Below are 19,059 nucleotides of genomic sequence, written 5' to 3' on the forward strand. Positions count from 1 at the left end.
TGGAATAAGTTTGTTGGAATGCACCATCCCCATAAAACGCTGGTTGCTTTTGAGTCTCTTATGTAAGCATGTCTGATTTAATGCAACTTAGCACAACTATTCTGATATTTTATTCTCATATGAAATGTATCCAAAGAACCAATCAAGCTGTCACCATGGGAGCTCAAGATAAGTTAGTGGGGTAATTTGTCAAAACAGACCAACTCAGAATTGTGCAAAACCAACCAGTTGGGGGATTAGATCGGAGGGTAGTCTGGACACGGCACACACTTTAATGCTAGTGCAATGCCAATAGATTTACAGAGTTGAACTATTATTTTTGCAATTCCATTGGGTGACCCTAATGGAACAGAAATTTTGCACGGCAACTTTAAGATGTCAATAAATTGCATAACAAACAAGTAAAGGCTTCCTGTCTGTGTAAAAATGGAAATATCCCTGTAATCAATTAAAAGACATTCTCAGGCATTTACTCAAGACTTCTTCATGCACGTCTTTGATCTAGTAAACACGTCAGTGTGGTGTAAAAAGAGCGTTTATGTAGTACCGGTGTTTTCTGGCATTGAAGCCTGATCGGTGTTTCTCTCCTTCTTGAACACAATGTTGCCAAACTGCATAACAGCCGACACCACTTTCAGCATTGCTACAATGACAGAGAAACAGCCTAATTTAGTCTGTAGATATTTTTGTAAGCTTTATATGAAAACAAAACAAAACAAAAAACAGCATGTCCTCATTTAAGTAAATGTGTGCAATTCTAACAAAAACGGTCAATAAAATGTCCTGGTGATATTTATTACCAAATCAACAGAAAGAAAATTGCATTTTATTTTGCATAAAGAAAATGAAGCCTATATTTAGGACCACTAAGATTATTGTGACATCATTTTTTGATATTTCAGCACATTTTGCTCCTCAATTGTAACACATCCAGGACAGTATACAATTCAAGCTTGTAGGATCACCTGTTTTCTCCAGGGGGCAGTAGGCGAAACTCCATCTGGCAAGCAGCTTACACAGACAGGAAAAAACGCATTTACCGAAGGCAGACAACACAAGATGAGTACACGTTCTTGCATTAAAACACAGCTTGATGAGAGCGCAATCCGAATGCAGGGATATCAAGACATGTTTCTTAATTTCGTTTAACACAGCGACCTAAAAACGGTGTGTTTATGTCGCAATGCAACCGAGACGCTCCCAAAGCCTTTGTCTGATGTTGGTGTACATTGAAATCCTTAGACAAGCCCTTATAATAAATCTCGAACCGATTGATTGCAAATTTGATTGCTACAGACTGTAGATCAATAACAGGCTTATGTTAAATAATATGTAAATAAAATATATTGCATTCTAAAACCACTATTTGTATTGTCTTTAACACTAGTGTGCCAAAATAACGTAATGCATTTTAAATGACCTGCATTATTATTTATATAATATATACAGTATATTTTATTTATAATTATTTAAATATAACTATTTATAATTGTTTAATCATTATATATTGAATTATTGTAACTTGAGGTGCTTTCACTTCATATTTATTTATGCGATTAATTAATCGGCAAACAATGTAATTATTTAGCTAAAAAAATTAAATAAATTGGTTGACAGCCCTAATTGTTTTATTTTACATTGCAATAATGTAATGATGATGATGACTATTTGGTTCGTTCTGAGCAGAAACTATATTTTGTTCATTCTGGTTGAGGCATTCCGCCTGCTCCTTTCCAAATAGTAAACGGTTAAAACGAAAAAAAAAGAATGGTTAATAATGTTCCTTTTAAAATGACAGTCCTGGGTAGCTCAGCAAGTAAAGACGCTGACTACAACACCTGGAGTCGCAAGTTCGAATCCAGGGTGTGCTGAGTGACTCCAGTCAGGCTTCCTAAGCAACCAATTGGACTGGTTGCTAGGATGGGTAGAGTCACTTTGGGGTAACCTCCTCGTGGTCGCTACAATGTGGTTCTTGCTCTTGGTGGGGCGCGTGGTGAGTTGTCCGTGGATGCCGCGGAGAATAGCATGAAGCCGCCACACGTGCTATGTCTCTGCGGTAGCGTGCTCAACAAGCCACGTGATAAGCTGCAAGGACTGATGTCTCAGATGTGGAGGCAACTGAGATTTGTCCTCCACCACCCGGATTGAGGCGAGTCACTACGCCACCACGAGGACTTAAGAGCGCATAGGTCTTAAAATAAAAAGTCTTAATGGCCCTAAACAAGGCTTAACTTTCCATATGCAAAATAGATTTTCTTTATTTTCATTTTTATTTGAGTAAAATTGTGTGTATGTGTGTGTTCCATGTAACCTTACATAAAATTTCATCATGGGAAAAGCTCATAATATGCATGGCCTCCATGGTCTCTTGGAAATTGTCCTTGTCCTGTTGTCCAGGAATGGTAATGTTACCATTGGAGAGAAACCGATAGTTATTGAAGCCCTCCAGGAGTAGATCAGCTGTCAGTGGAACAATAAGCATTAAAAAAAAAACAATGGCTGCTATTTTCTGCTCCACACAGTTTCTGCTCTGTGACATCAAACTGCTTCACAGTCTCCATACTCACTCTGATGCCTTTATACATTGTGAGAATACAGGATGTACTTACATTTGAGATGTTCCCCTCCACCAGCCAATAGCTGGTAGAAGATGTGGAAGGTGCGTTCATCTTTGGCTTGGCGAATGGCCCTGGATTTTTCAAGAAGATCTTACAGACGAGTTAAGGATTAGTTATGCTTTAAGTGTTCTCATTTACAGCTCAACTTCCCTTGTCAAATCATTAGTAGACTTAATTTAAAGGGATAGTATACCCATAAATCTAAATTCTCCCATATACTCAACTCCTTTCCATCAGTGTATGAATTTCTTTATTCTACTGAACACAAACTAAGGTTTTTAGAAGGATATCTCAGCTCTGTAGTTCCATATAATGCAAGTGAATGGTGGCCAGAAATTTGAAGCTCCAAAATTATTATCATTTAAATGTCAGCAAAAATTAATGCATTTTACTCCAGTTGTTAAATCCATGTCTTCAGAAGTGAGAAACAGATCAATATTTAAGTTCTTTTTAATATAAATCTCCACTTTCACTTTAACATTCTTCTTTTATTTTTTAAATAATTCGCATTATTCATGCACATCATCACCTACTAGGCAAAGAGGACAATTTATAGTAAAAAAGGACTTAAATATTGACGTTTCTCACCCACACCCATCATATCACTTCTGAAGACATGGATTAAACCACTGGATTAATTATATGCTGCCTTTATGTGCTTTTTGGAGCATCAAAGATCTTTCCACCATTCACTTGCATTGTATGGACATAGAGAACTGAGCTATTTCTCTAAAAATATTTGTTTGCATTCAGCAGAAGAAAGTCATACCCATCTGGGATGCCATGAGGTTGAGTAAATGAGACCATTTTCATTTTTGGGTGAACTATGCCTTTAAACTTTTATAATATGAGGATGCATGAAGAAAGGAAATTTGAAATAGAAAAATCCTGAATGTATATTGCAACAAGTTTCCCTTTAAAGATCAATCATTGCTTAAATAAGTGATTCAACTGATATTAATTCAGGATACAGGTTTCAATGTTGGCCCCCACAATATAACCGGTTACATCAAAGTTAATGCGGATGAACTTTCCCTGTGGAAAAACAAATACTTTGTTGTGGTTATAATGATCAGGCTCACTAAAAACATACCTTTGCATCATGATATATTATGGGCCTAATCAACATTTTAAGGAATCCACTGGAACAGACGGACGATGGACTCTTTCATCATTTGGTATGTGCGTGATATGCAGCATGTTTAAAAACAGCTCTGCATTACAGAGATCTAGATTCAAAGTGTGCGTTAAAGGCTAACAGACACACTTATTAGCTGCAAATGTCCCCAAAATAATAACCTACCAGAGTGCCTGAAGTATCAGAATTGCTCTGTGACTTTTGAATTGTTTGTATCTTTAAAAGCATTCTGCTGACTTTGACACATGCCAGCTAACACATCCCATTCAGCTGGCCAGATGAGCCGACGCAAGATAGAGAAAAAGATGCTTCGCGCTTTCAGAGTGCTGAATGTTAATTTTAGCTAGCCCGATCTTTCCAGGTGCTAAACATCAAATATCCTGTCCAAAGTTGTTACAAACATGAATACAGCAAAACAGTGTGGATTTTTCCTGTATGTCACTGAAGGGAAAAACAAAGTTTGGATAATCAGATCAGTCCTAATAGACCAACTTACAAAGCGCGAAGAGTTGTCATTTTTCACTGTCTTGGCATTCCCAAAGGATTCCAGAATAGGGTTTGCCTGCAGGAGTTGACGCTCTAACTCTCCCTGTAATGCAAATGTTAGAAACATTTTCAAGATATATGATGAAATGGATGTTCATACAAGAAAAACAGATATAAATGACTTCAAGTTCAAAAGTGGAGTGTAACTCAAATAAAAGAGTTATTAAATAATCTAGCCTGAAAAATTTGCCCAGCATGATGGAAGACCTTGAGAAGACATCAAGTGAAGGTCTGCTATTAAACACTAATACACAGGGTGAAAAGCAGACAAGAAAACATTTCCAATCTGTCTGACACATTACATTATCTTAACAATATTATAATGTTCATTTAGGGTTAGTTTGCATCAGCAAGAAAGTCATACCCATCTATCTTGAGACTCAAGTCTCGTTTTAAAAATGCCTTTTTAACAGGGAAAAGTTTTTGAGTGTGTCAAATAACTCAAAAATAAATGCTCCATCTGATCTAGACCACAAAACACTTCTGTTTGCTGCATTCTCTGTATCATTCTGAGTATTTTATTGAGAAAGCACAATATTGTGAAACTCCAAAAAGAAACCAGATTGCTTTACAGAAAAGCCACTTCTCTGCATTTGACCATCAAACTAGAAGCATATCATCTAGATGGAAGTAAAAATACACTACCATGCAAACCTAATTAAAGCCTGGGCAGCCGTGAGAGGGTTCTCTGTTTTATGTGAAGACATTTTCACTGGCCGCCTGAAATGTGGGACATCTACGTCTTAAATTCCCCAGCCCCCTACATTGTCCATGTCACCCTGACAGGAAGTTTGTACAGGTGTTCCATTGTTCCAAAACGCTACTGTTGTCATAAGACAGGAGGATAATGTCAGAGAAGTGGGTGGAGAGCTGCAGTGATTTTTCATCTATGTGCGACCTCTGACTGCAGGGAGCTGTTCCCATTATGTAACCAAAAGCCAAATGACAGCAGGATTTTTTTGTGGTTTAGAGTTTGAGCAGTTACTGTATTATAAAAGGCCAGCAAAGGCCTAAAATAAACTGTGCCTGCTTTAAGAATTAGGTAAGGTATACCTAAATCAAATTAAGTGTTTAATGGTATATTAATAATTTTAGCATGATTGGGTGTATGTCTAGAAGGAACAAACAACAGCCAGTAAATAAAGACTTTTTAAAGTGTTACTACTGATGTTTAATAAATAAATTTAACAACTAATTTAGGAGAAAAAAGGCTGTAAAAAAGGTAAAAAGAAAATTACATATACTGAATTTTACTAACTGCTGTTTATTTATGCTTTCAAAATAATACAATTAAATTTCAATTAAATGTTTCTCTTTAGGTTCATAAATCTTACATTACTGTAATAGTGGGTTAAAATATATCAATACTAGTGCTGTCAGTTAATCACATAATTTGTTTGCAGATTTTAAAAGTGCTGAAATTTGACTATTTATACTTGTCAAAATGTATTTATCTCCATCTTAGGAAACAATATGTAGCAATATAATTCTTAACATTTTTCAAACAAAGCCTTCAACAATATAAAAGATAGAAATGCACTAAAACATCACCAATTCAAGTAACATTAAACATTACCCAAAGTTTACATGGGAGTTTGACTAATTGAATGAACTTGTCCCCACATAGGTCGCATATTTGAAAATGCACATTGTAATGGGCATTAAATCTCTTAATCTCTTACCCTCCACAATATTAATCAGTTGGTAGACTGTGGCTATACACTTTGTTACTGTAATAGTGAAGCTGCGTTCATGATTCGCATTAGAGCTCGCTTTGAACTCACCATGAAAAGCGCTTGCAAACAAACACGTCTCATTCTGCGTTTTGGTGATAGTTAAGATTTGGTGTGCTTCTGTGGTCATTAAAATGAGCCTTGCATTGTCTAAAAATACTTGAATTCTATCACAAGTCCAATATGGGTTTGTTTTGTACATCAAATAGCACTAAGAGTTCATTTCTTTATAATTTTATCACTGAAAGGGAAGCACTTTCAGAGATTCTTTTATTTACTGTGATAGCAACCTCTGCGGCTCCATCATAGGAGAGACCATAACAGTCAACTAGCATGTTACAAGCGGTCTTTAAGAGCTCCTTGGAAACAACATTACAGCCCATAGAATGTCATGTTATGCCGTTTTACGTTAAGCTTGTAGGCACTGTTGTGTGTGTTTGTGGTGTGCGTCAGTGTAATGACTCCGGGCCTACAAAGGTGCTGCCCTTTACACCAGTGTTTATGCTGTATTAACAGTAAATGCGTTAAAACGCGATTAATGAAACATTTCAAATTAATCACAAGCGTTAATGCGTTAATTCTGACAGCCCTAATACTTTTTTTTTTTTACAAACTTAATGACAATATAAAGGCAATTATTTCATTCTGCAATCAACATGTTGTCTTTATAATATCATATTATATTAAGCCTAAAAGGTACTTTCATCAATTACAGAAAGTATGCCAAGAACTACAGGCATTTGAGTGTCTCTTTGTAACAGAGTAAATGGACATTCCAGAAGCTTTCAACTGCACGCATGGACCCAGATAACATGTGACTAGTGAAATGGGAATTCAGCACCATGCCCAACACTGCACCATCATACAATATTCTACTTATATGTAACACTTTCTAAAGTTTTACTGTTATCGCCCCCAAAAAAGGACAGTAAATGTACATTAGAGCCACAGAGAACATTCACAAAAAGAGAACAAAAAGCAGATGTTACACAGTAGAATAAGAAGTCATTAGTAAAGAAACATTAAATCAATAAATAAATCATTCCCATATAACATTAATAAGACAGTAAAAGTAATGAAGGTGAAGTTTACTGTGCCCTCTAAGGAATTGGTGCAAGATATAAGAATAAAAGAAACAAAACAAAAAATAAGGGACTACAAGCTACTCACATAAGACAGGATTCCGCTCTGTAATCAAATGATTATTGTGGAAACACAGAGGTGTTAATGTCACAAATAGAGGGAACACACACATATGCTTGACATTGATAGATTGTACACATCAAAAAATGTTCCAGGTTCACTACAAGTTGGCTCTTAATTACAAGTCAATTCGAGGGTTTAAGAGTAAAAATTTGAATCTCATATTTGTTGAAGCGCTTGAATTCTTACCTAAAAACTGTGACATGTACTGAACCTGGCACATTTCTTTAAAAGCATAACAAAAACAGTGTTGGGAATATCATCTGAAAAATGCATCCTCATTTTATGTTCAAGGTTTTTTCTCTGCTGGTTTAGAATGTTGCATGTCTTTGTTAGTCACTATGTTTGGACAAACTAATCAATCAGGTGTCAACAGAACAGATTTGACTGCATAAGGCTGTTAAAGATCCCCCCAGTTCGCAAACAACAGACCTGACTGACAAACATTTTAGTTTTATGCGAAAATCAAAAGATCACTAGCTTATTTTTTGCTGCAAAGTGTTTAAACATGCTAGGAACGGCAAAATAATTCTTCTTAGACATCAAGTCAGACTGTATATGACCAAATAGTTACTGTGCTACCCGGTTACTATGTTAAAAGATGAAAATGTCATGAAAATGACAGGCTAAAGAAAGAACTGCTTTGCCCCAAGCCACCGAGATATGTTAACTAGGTTAATCTCTTATGTTTGTCTCCAATAGTAAGATTGAAAACTTCACATCTCCAAGGCTGCATACATTCAAAACCATTTAGCAAGAGACAGTGCAAATGTGAAATGCTACAAGTAAATCAAAAGAAACCCATTTAAACCCCCAAATTAATGTGTTTATCATATATAGTGCAGAGAAATTCCACCTTGGATTGGCTTCACTCCAGTCTGTTTCTAAAGCAGGTTAGTTTTGCATGCACAAGCAGAGCAGGTATAAAAAGCTTAAAGGGAACTTGCCTGGAGTTTGACTGCTTTAGGTGATTCTGGCTGCTTATATATAATAAACAAATGTAATATGTTAGAAGGTATCAGGGGCCACATTCTCAAAGTATCTTAGACCAAAGGACAGATCTAAGCCTTTAGTAAACATCAAATATTCGGCCATGCGATTACAGTACAATCAATGACAGGAGCATGTAAAATTGTTCAGCCAATTTCATGCCTTTATATACATTTATGCATTCATTTACCGATATAAATCTACATGTATGGCAAATTACAGGCCAACACTGCATCCTCCAAGATGCTTTCTAAATACAGGCCCATGTGTACCAATCACACACACACACACACACACACACACACACACACGTTGTGTTTCCATGTTTTATGGGGACTTTCCATAGACATAATGGTTTTTATACTGTAAAAACTTTATATTCAATCCCCTAAACCTAACCCTACCCCTAAACCTAAACCTCACAGAAAACTTTCTGCATTTTTACATTTTCAAAAAACATAATTTAGTATGATTTATAAGCTGTTTTCCTCATGGGGACCGACAAAATGTCCCCACAAGGTCAAAAATTTCGGGTTTTACTATCCTTATGGGGACATTTGGTCCCCACAAAGTGATAAATACACGCACACACACACACACACACACACACACACACACACACACTTTGAAGGCCCCGGTATACTTCATATGAAATTGAAGAACAAATGAGTGAGATGTCATTGCGAACAAAATCTGTTTTGGAGTTTGTTTAGGTGGTTTGTTTCAGGAAAACTTCGTACTGTCTGGTAAACAACTACTTACTGCCATTGGTACATGTTATTGTTAGGTGTAACCTGGAGCTCCATCTACTTCAAGGCAGACAGCTAATTCTAGATACACTTTCAGTCAGTTAAAATCAGTCAACATGAACACACCGTTGCTTAACGTTATAAGCGAGCTGTTGCAAACTTACCCAAGTCTGTATTATTGTTCGTGTAGAGACCTTTTCCAAGATCATGTCATGTGATTTTTTCTTTTTTTGTAAACGTCTACAAAAGGAATCAAATCTACACAAATAATTTTAAGTGCCCATTCACTCTGTAGTTTGATATGCTGCTTCAATCTCTAAGTTGAAAGCTATTCGCAAATCTGCCCAAAGTAAGATATCATTATTATTCTTTTGTCTATTCTGCTCATTAACAGTCTTATAAACCCATCTTTGCAGTAGTATTAGTGACCATCTCAACCTGCAGCTGAAATGTGCTGCAATAGTGGGATTTCCCTCTTCCGTAAAACTCTGGGATTCCCCAAATGTATGTGCACATATATGCAAACATGAGGGACAGTCGATATTCTACATTGGTGTATATAAATGGGTATGTGTGACGAGGAGGCATGGCCGGGCCTTGAGGGTGTACGGCTGGCACTGAATCAGATGATCGGTGGGAGAGCGAGATAAAGGGGGGCCAGAAGTGCCAGTTCGAGACGCATGCGGCAGCGCTGCATGTGTGTCCATGTTTATTTTAGGTTCTTTTAACGAGTTTTACATAAAAATTTACATCAAGTGTTCAGCCGGTTCCCGCCTTCTCCTTGCCCGTCCTTTAACTGTTACAGTATGGTTTATATTGTATATGTATTTCCCACTGTATTCCCCACAAATGTTGAATTCTTTCTGCAGTGTTGGGCTATGACATTTGTTATTCGGTCTGTTCACGCACATGTGCACTCTTCAAATACCCATCAGTACGCTGCTTATGTGTTTACATGGCCACATTAAGCTGCGTTCTCAAGGAGAAACCTTGGTGTGTTAAACTGTCTTTTCTTAATCCCTTAAATGGCTTAAGGAAATTGGCGTTCTCGTTTACATGACGTTTCAGAATACCGCTTTCTTCAAAAATCCTGGAATAAACTTTAAGTGCATGTAAACGTGGTCAGTGGTGGGTAACCGGTAGATTCTATGGCCGCATGCAGCATGTTTGTGGATTTGCACCAGATCCGCAGAATGTAAACATGACAAATTACACATTATCTACTGCTTACAAATTACTTTAAATCATCATTGAGTGGTTAAAACAGCTTCTTTTTTTTAACTGATCTCATATAAATCCTACTCAAAGAATGAGGTATGAAGTCATTGATTACACATTTAAATGTCACATTAGTTATGGTTTTACATGTAGTCTTGTGAGCAAGCTTTTTCAAGTTTGCCGTGAGTATACCAGGGCCTTAAGAGTCAGCAGTTCAACTTTAAGGTATTACTGAATGAACATCTACAGAGCCAACACTGACAGTCTACACACATCACCAGCAATGACATTCAAGTGCAAGTCTGTTAATTTTGTTAAAACTACTCTTTTAGCAAAAGAGCACCCTGATGTCATGTACGTTTAATTTTAGATTATAGCTTAAAGTTTTTACAAGTTAATAGTAAACTATGAGAGCTTCCACCATAAATGCATTACTTGAGTTCGAGAGCTTTAGGTGATTCCTAATCAGGCATAGACTGAAATCTGCAAACTTTTTTCCGTTTCTTCTGATTTTTGGTGAAAATATGTGGAATGCTGCGAAATAGATTTAAAAGTTTTTAAATGGAACTGGGTGTAGTATACTCTTGCTGGTAGCTAAAAGCCTAATCAAAATATACAAAAATTAAATAAACACGCAAGCATGTGTAGAACTTTATTAAATACTGGCATTCCAATGCTGAAGACATATGCAGAGCTTTTACAGAGTTCATACCCTACTGAGATATGACAGTTTCCCAAAAATTAGCCATACGTCCTTTCCTCAATTAAGACCCCACATTTATTAGTGTGTATATCCAAGGGGGATCCCCATGAACAATGTGAATCGAGGGATATCTTATAGAAAAGGAACTCACTGGAATGTTGTGATCTTTCCTTCCTTTGTGAGAGGATGCAACGTGAGCCAGATACTGAATGACTTTTTTGGTGTTTTCAGTCTTTCCAGCACCTGATTCCCCACTAGGAGAAAACATTAAAATCATAACACACACCAAAGCATGAGACAAAGTAATCATGTTTTTCTTTTCTTTTTTCCAAATAACAAAACAAATAAAACATATATTTCGTCACATTTGTGTTATAAATTACAATAAGCCAATAGGCTACATCCTGTATCACAGGTCTGGTAACTGTGTGTTTTTCCAGCTGTAGTTTCTTTAAGCAGTTGAGACTCTGATTAAGCAGATTTTGGCCTTGATGCTGACAACTGCTACATTAACAACACTACTTTTACTAGGCATGTGTTAAAAAGTCTTATGTAATATTAGTGGAATGTAAAATATGGTGTTTTAATTTCTATTATTTTAGTAATCCTGTTTTTAATGAAAAGTTAATGCATTACACATAACTGATTCAAATATTCTTCTTGCTCAACCCAAACCTGCCCATAAACATAAAACATCTTAAGACACAAATCCAGACTTTTTCTATAAAGGCCTGTAAAGCAATTCACTTAAAACTGCAATTGGTATAACTCATGAAAATTGTCAAGCAACATCATATTTCATATTTTTAAGTATATTTAAGAAAAAAAAAAATATATATATATATATATATATATATGTAGGCAATGCTACAAAATACTACTACTAAAGCGTACGTAAACTTCTAACCCACTGGGAATGTGATGAAAGAAATAAAACATTCTCGTTATCATTATTCTGACATTTCACATTCATAAAATAGTGATCCTAACTGACCAAAGACAGAGAAAGTTTTCTATGATTAAATGTCAGGAATTGTGAAAAACAGAGTTTAAATGTATTTGGCTAAGGTGTATGTAAACTTCTGATTTCAACCTTATATTTCATAGAACCTAAACAATGCATTTACAGCTACAAGTATGACATTTTGTGGTTTGTATGTAGCATTGAATCGGTCTTTCATTCAAGCTGTCAGAGAAATTGCATAAATAGCTTTTTCTAATCATTCAGCTTGTACAGTTACACAGTTTCATACGCTAACCTGCAAACTCGTCAACACCAGCTTCACTAAATGTAATATAGCCCCCTTGTGGTCTCCCAAAGCTATTACGTCAGACTACATTGAATGGAATGCAGTGAATGTCAGTGAGTTGAAAGCACACAAACTAGGCTTCTAATTTAAATGCTGACTGATTTGAATATATTGATGCCTAAAAAATGTATCAAAATGACGTGCTGAACAATAATTGATATATTGATATTTAAAATATTTTATATCAATTGCCATCCCTAATAAGAATAAAATACACTTCTTTAAATTCTTTTGATTTTCAGGTGAAATATGATCTGAACATTTCTTCATGAGATTCAACCAAAGTAAGAGTCAGGTTGTTCAGGGCTTTCAAGTATGTCAGCTTTCTGCTTGTCTTTAAGCGGTTAACACTGTGTTTTACAGGACACGAGCGGCACATCAACAGTAAATTGCTCACATTATAATCAATGATGCTGTCTACACTGGGTGTCTCCATGAATTCTTGTGGAATTACATTTTTCATTTGTTATACAATTAAATAACTTCTGACTGTTACATCAATTCCAGTTTGTGTTGTTTCAGGTCTCTGATTTACTCATTTAAATTATTTTTAGTTTCTAACCACGATATACAGTTTTAGCAACAATAACAAATACATTTAAAAGTACATTTTTATAATGGTTATTTTGACCATTTAACTGTTGCTGAAGTCTACTCGAGCACACAGCTGATTGGTTCATGTTTGTTGAACGTCATTTAGGATGTTTACTTTGATGCGTTAAGTGTAGACACCCTGAAGCCATTGTGGCGAATGGATGCTTCCGTTGTAGACTGGGTATAAGTGTGAGATTCCTTGACCCTGCATTCTAGCCATAGAGATCATGCATTTAGGCCTATAATCTGGGCATGCAGTGTGGTATGTGCAAGAGGGAATCTGCTCAGAAGCTTTCAGAAAACTTGTTAAAACTCACTCTCACAAACAGATGAAGACTCTTACATTGCTTTTGGCAAAGTTTCTCAAAGTCACATGGACAAGAGAGAGAGACCCCGTTATTGACAAAGTGCAATGGAGAGAACATTTCTACAGAGGAATTCATATAGTCTCACTCAGTGTGAGGTGCTCTACATGCCAAACAGCTGAAGCTACTGACATTTAATGCCAAAATGATACATGATTGATGTTTTCAGGAATGGTTGTACATGGCTCTTAATGTAGTTCAAAAACACACATTCACAAAACTCCATTGCAGCATAATGATCTAATGGTTACTCACGTGCAAAGAATTGATTGGTCCTCACGATCTATAAAAGAGAAGACAGAGAGGGAATATGAGTCAGCATTTTTAGTTAAGTTCACCAGGGATTTTAATACAAATCAATGCACTTGACATCTAAAAGGGCTTAAAACTGCACCATTTCACCAGAAAGTGATTTTCATCAAATACAGAAAGACATTAATATTGATGTAATCCTAACTAAACTATAAATGTTTATGCAAGAGTATTTTACATTTTACAAGCTACGCCATATTTTTATATACTCCAAGACCATATATTAGGACCATATTTTGAATGAGAAAAAGTCTTAAAATAAAAGAACAGCGAGGAGGAAGACGCCTTGGTTAAAATGGAAATGCAGTCCAACAGAAAATGTCGTGTTGGCCTAAAGCATGAGCCAGAAAACATCTGTGAAATACATCGTCACATCTCGTCTACATTCAAAGCAAGTTTCCCATGAGCTTGTCAGTCTTCTGTTAATCTCACTTCATAAACAGGTTGGTCTTACACAAAATGGTTTAAATGAAAGTTCTATATCAAGCTGGTTTCTCAAAGCCATTTTTAAGCAAATAGAAACATCTGCAAGAAAAAGATAAGGATTTAACCAACTTCATATGACCACTTATTTGGAGGTGTTCAGAAATGGTTTTGAACAGTGTGCATCCTGATTCGAATATGATTTGGAAGTAATTTCACTGATCTATATGATCATATTATGATTTAGCTTTACGGTGACAGGTGACTCAAACCCTATACATTTCAGTTACCTGAAAAAAAAAAGTTGAACATGAAATTGTAATTGTATGCATCCAATTAGATTTTCAACAACATTTAGGAGAAAATCTCACTGAATCAGTCTGAAAAGGAGTCCAAAAAGTCCAAAAGTAGGCTAAAACCATTCCAGCCTTGAACATGCTTTAAGTGCACTTATCTCGATAGCTTTAGCTCATTTTAATCAAACAGAGATGAATCCCATGCTGGGAGATCATCTGAGCTGAGACTGGGTGTTGTCTCAGTTCCCAAATCTGTAGATGCAGAATGTGGCTAATGGAGGTAGATAACTTGTTGCACTGTTAAATTGTTACTTTTGCAGTACTCTGCTGAGTCAAGACCCTCCTTAATAACTTCAGGAATTTGTGTGTCTTGATCTATCCGTTAGCATCCCCATTCATCTCTATGACTGTGTTCAGCTAGCGCAGGGTTCCCAGAAAACTAGCGAAATGGAGGCTGCCATCTTTGCTCATGGGTGTTCAGTTCTGGGTTTGGGTGTCACGTGAATGATCACTCATCATTGGGAACAGATAGGGAAAAATATAAATCAATTACATGCTTTTAAGAGCAATTCAAAAACAATCCATCACCAGATGACGATATGCTATAATGAAACGAAATGATTTAAATGGTTCTTTGAAAAAATTATATAGTCATAAAACACGGCTTCTTTTGAATGGCTGTCTATAGAGAAACATGCTTTTTGCCATCTGGTGGTGTAGTTCCAGCATCTACCAGCAGGTGCAACTGGGACCACCTAACCAGCCAATTCCTGACCCCCTGGTCTGGTAGAACCAAGTAATACTAGATAAGATAAACCTGCCCAACCCATCCTAAAAAACAGTGGTCACAGACAACGTTTCTTTAAAGCAAAACAGAAACACAGCATGGTGTAAGTACAATTTCTCTGAAAAGTCAATAAAAATAAAAGACATTTAGAACGAAGCACGTTATTAAAAACATATAACTAGATTTTAACATTTACAGGTGTGCTACTACTTGGACTTACAATTTTCATCTTTTTAATCAGCTGTTTTAATATTGTTTATGTTTCACAAACTTACAAGCAAATTTGTGACAAAAAGACATATGCGTTTACAACTTATAAATGATGCGTTTTTGTTTTTTTGTTTTTAATCTGGGCTTTTACTCGATAGATAAAACAATTTATTTGAATCTTACAGGCCTTAAAAAGAAGTCCACCTATTGGAACAGAGGATGCCTACAGATAAAATAGTGCTGACTGCTTTCCTGTTCTAGCAGCAGGAGGTCAGGGCTGTCTGGGATGGAGAGGATCTACAGCTGGGCTGATCCTCAGTATGGGGTTTCCTCCACCTGGCCTCAGTTTGTTCACTAAAAGCCTAAAACCCTGCCCTTAAATCAAAGCCAAAATGCATAACAGAATGTTAGAGAGAATGATAATGCCATAAAAAAGGGAATTTGTAATGTTGTAAAGCTGGAACGCTTCATGTTTAAAAGTCTGATCACAGAAATCACAAAAGACATTTGGTTACAAAAGGACCGATAACTGGTGCCGATTCTCATGCTGCTGCACTACTTAAAATAATTTTATTTTATGCAACAAAACACTAATAGTAAAGGGAAATGTTTCTCTAACCCTAACCTAGCTCAACCATAACCCCTAAACCTAAGTCTACCCCTAACCATAGTAACAGCAATTGCAAGTCTCTCGTGACTTTTGCAGTGCATCCATTTCCTTCCAGACACAACCCTTTCTAGACTGGTTGTGGCACCGGCACCCTATCGGTGGAAAAGGGGCTTCTTTAACAAGGAATAAATAAAATCAGGATGCTGGATTGATGACATCATAAGCAGCACTATAAAAAGTGCTCCAAAGCAATATTTCAAACCAGTATCCATTCCCAGGGCGGAACTTCCTAGAGAAACTTGTGTTGTTAATTCCAGTGTGCTCCGAGACATTTCCTTTTGTGTGGTGAACACCAATCTCTGGTCGTTCATGACCCTATCTGTCTCGGATTACAGAGGCACAGATCTGGCAGTCAAGGATTCGGAAGAATGGCCTCTCCTATCAGCACAGCTGCAGAAAAGGGAAGGATATAATCAAGTCAAGAGAGTGCTCTTGACTTCTTTTCACTGCATCCTTTGTCAAGGCCTTAGCAACTATTCTCTGTATAATGACATGGTGATTGCAGAGATGCCAACACAAGCATATGGGCATAATTAAGGCGCATTTCAAGACTGGATGATTGTGTGAAATAGGGCTGTCACGATTATGAAATTTGGCTGATGTTTAATTGTCAAATAAATAATTGGTATTATGACTATTGTTTTAGGGCTGAGACAATTAATTGTCTTAAGGGATTTCACGATTAATTGTCATATAAATTGTCATATTTATAAATATATTAATCAAAATAAAAAAATGAGAACAAATCATTTCCTTTAAAAGGTTTTAAAAACTTATGAATGAAAAATAATGTTTTAAATATAAAAAAATATTTCTAAATACATAATACCATGTCTTTTTTTTTTTTAGTCAACTTTCCATTTACACTCATTTTCCTATATTTTATACTTTTGTAAATAAAAATTCTATTAGATTTTTTATATGCATTTTATTATAATTTTATTATACAGGGCTCCAAACTGCAACTAAAATAATTGATTTTGACAATAATTTAAAATCTAGTCGCCACTAGCGACAGTCGGGTTGTGTGTGTCCATGTGCGGTTTCGTCAGATATCATGTTACGAGTTGTTGAATACATTTTTAGAACGTGCACAAGTGTGTCTCCGTCGCTTTTGACCAGTTCTGTTTCTGATGAACATGCTGCACCGCACTCTTTTGAACCTGGTCTTTTTCATGAATCACCTGAAAAGAACTGAGGGTTTGAACTCAGGAGCTCAGGTTAGCAGTTTGAATCAGATTCACTTTCTCAGTGAATCAGGGGTCAGTGAGCTCACAACTGGGAGCGCAGACATTTCAAGATAAAGAGTCCCACGTGTAATTCGGGCTTCTTTATAATTAAAAGTCCCATATTGCGTACCACTTTTTTCTTCATCTGTTAACTATTAATTGAAACAAGATGTGTAAACTGTTTTGTGTGTAAATCAGATGTTTATAGTTATTGTCATACTGCTATGTTGCTTGGAACTGCACCCAAGACTTTCACCCACTGTGGCACTTGTGTATATGGTTGAGTGACAATAAAGGGATTTCTTTTTTTTTTTTTTGAATTGGAGTAACACAATAAACTGCATCTGGGATTTCATTCAATTTGCACTCTTGTAGTCTCTGTGTCTGGACCATCCAGTAACAATAAAAAGTAAGGCAATATTTTATTATTATTATTGTATTTATGTATCTTTTGATATTACTTGGTGAATTTTTCATCAATCTCCACGCCTCCCCTGACATGCTCTCATGCTTCCTTGAAAACTGTCAAACATATTATTCAATGAGCGAGGAGACCATGCTACTAAATTGTTGCACATGTAATATACAGTAGGTAGATATTAGGCCTAATCTATGAATTAAGAATGTGGATAAAAGCATGAAATTAGACAACCCAAACAAGACAACACCGACTAGGGCTGGGTATTGTTCCAAAAATGTTGATATAGATACAGATACCTTAACTTCGATACCGGCTCCTAAACTATAATTTTTCCGATACTTTGGTCGAGAAAACAAACTCAGCAGGAAAACGACGAACAAAATGTTGGTATAATAAGCGGTATTACCGCTGGTTGGAGGCTAGGTGGTACTATGGGATAATTTTCGGTAAACATCGTTAGGGTTAAGCTTACACAATAAAGCAAGGCACCTTGATTTCAAACTTTGAACATAATTTTTTATTTATATTAACAAAAATTTCAAATGGAACTGGAAAAAAATAAGTGCATTTAAAATGTGTTCAACTTTTTGAAAAATGGCTTTACAACAGTTGTGAACATCTCTCTGGCAAAGAAGCTTCATCCGTGCATTCTCTACTCAACAGGTATTTTGTTATCCAGGAAAATATATCGTGTGTGAATACATTCGTTTAGTTCCCTCCTTCACAATATATATATATCCAATTACATTGGAAACCTCTGGTCTCAGGGATTGCTGGGCTCTGAAGGAGTGAATGTTTGAATTTTCCACTGTTCCACTTGTTTGAATTTTCCTGTTGGAAATGTAAGCGAAACAGTAAGGCGTCGGAGTTTTATAGTTCTTATGTTACTGATATCAGGTAATGTATTACCAAATCCTGGTCCTTTTAATAATACTTCCCTAATGTTCAAAGTTCCTGCTGATTTTAAATCTAGATCAGGATTAGGTTTTATTCATATGAATGTGAGAAGCCTGCTTCCTAAGCTGGACTTGGTGCGTATCTGGGCAAAAAATATCAGTGCTGATGTTATAGTGATATCTGAAACATGGCTTAAAAAAACAGTTTCAGATAATGCCATAGATATTGATGGTTATACTGTTTATAGGACTGACAGACCAAAAAGGGGAGGGGGGGTAGCAATCTATGTTAAGGACAGTTTTGACGTTACTGTGTTGCTCTCTGAGTCAGTAGTTAAAAAGTATGAATTATTAGCTTTAAATCTTATCGTTTCTAAGACTTTACATCTTACTGTAGTTGGTTGCTACAGACCCCCATCAGCTAGTACTGATGCCATTTCCTCTCTGATGCACTCGGTGACTTCTTTGAATTACAAGGAGCTTGTTCTTCTTGGTGATTTTAATGTGAACTGGCTACAGTCAGTATCTGATTGTTTCAAAGCAATTTGTGACTCTTTAAATCTCTTTCAGCTAGTTGAGACACCTACTAGACCTAACTCGAAGGATTACAAAAAGTCCACATTAATTGATCTTATTTTTAGTAATTTG

The 19,059-nt window shown here is 36.2% G+C and overlaps 1 protein-coding gene across 4 annotated transcripts in view; it reads right to left on the reverse strand.

Annotated features, from left to right (window-relative positions):
* The window catches only part of myh10 (myosin, heavy chain 10, non-muscle), an 83,004-nt gene that overhangs the window by 33,895 nt on the left and 30,050 nt on the right, over window positions 1–19,059 (reverse strand). The window contains exons 4-12 of one of the 4 annotated variants that reach the window (XM_052130057.1): window positions 13,423–13,450; window positions 11,050–11,152; window positions 8,186–8,215; window positions 7,206–7,223; window positions 4,253–4,345; window positions 3,590–3,653; window positions 2,610–2,708; window positions 2,317–2,460; window positions 548–643 (exon numbers count right to left, since the gene is read on the reverse strand). In XM_052130057.1, the coding sequence (XP_051986017.1) occupies window positions 548–643; window positions 2,317–2,460; window positions 2,610–2,708; window positions 3,590–3,653; window positions 4,253–4,345; window positions 7,206–7,223; window positions 8,186–8,215; window positions 11,050–11,152; window positions 13,423–13,450 (675 nt within the window). Of the gene's footprint in view, window positions 1–547; window positions 644–2,316; window positions 2,461–2,609; window positions 2,709–3,589; window positions 3,654–4,252; window positions 4,346–7,205; window positions 7,224–8,185; window positions 8,219–11,049; window positions 11,153–13,422; window positions 13,451–19,059 lie in introns of all 4 variants that reach the window. The other 3 variants (XM_052130056.1, XM_052130058.1, XM_052130060.1) reach the window with 3 other exon arrangements.

The sequence above is a fragment of the Xyrauchen texanus genome, chromosome 7 (genome assembly GCF_025860055.1).
Source record: "Xyrauchen texanus isolate HMW12.3.18 chromosome 7, RBS_HiC_50CHRs, whole genome shotgun sequence".
NCBI lineage: Eukaryota > Metazoa > Chordata > Actinopteri > Cypriniformes > Catostomidae > Xyrauchen > Xyrauchen texanus.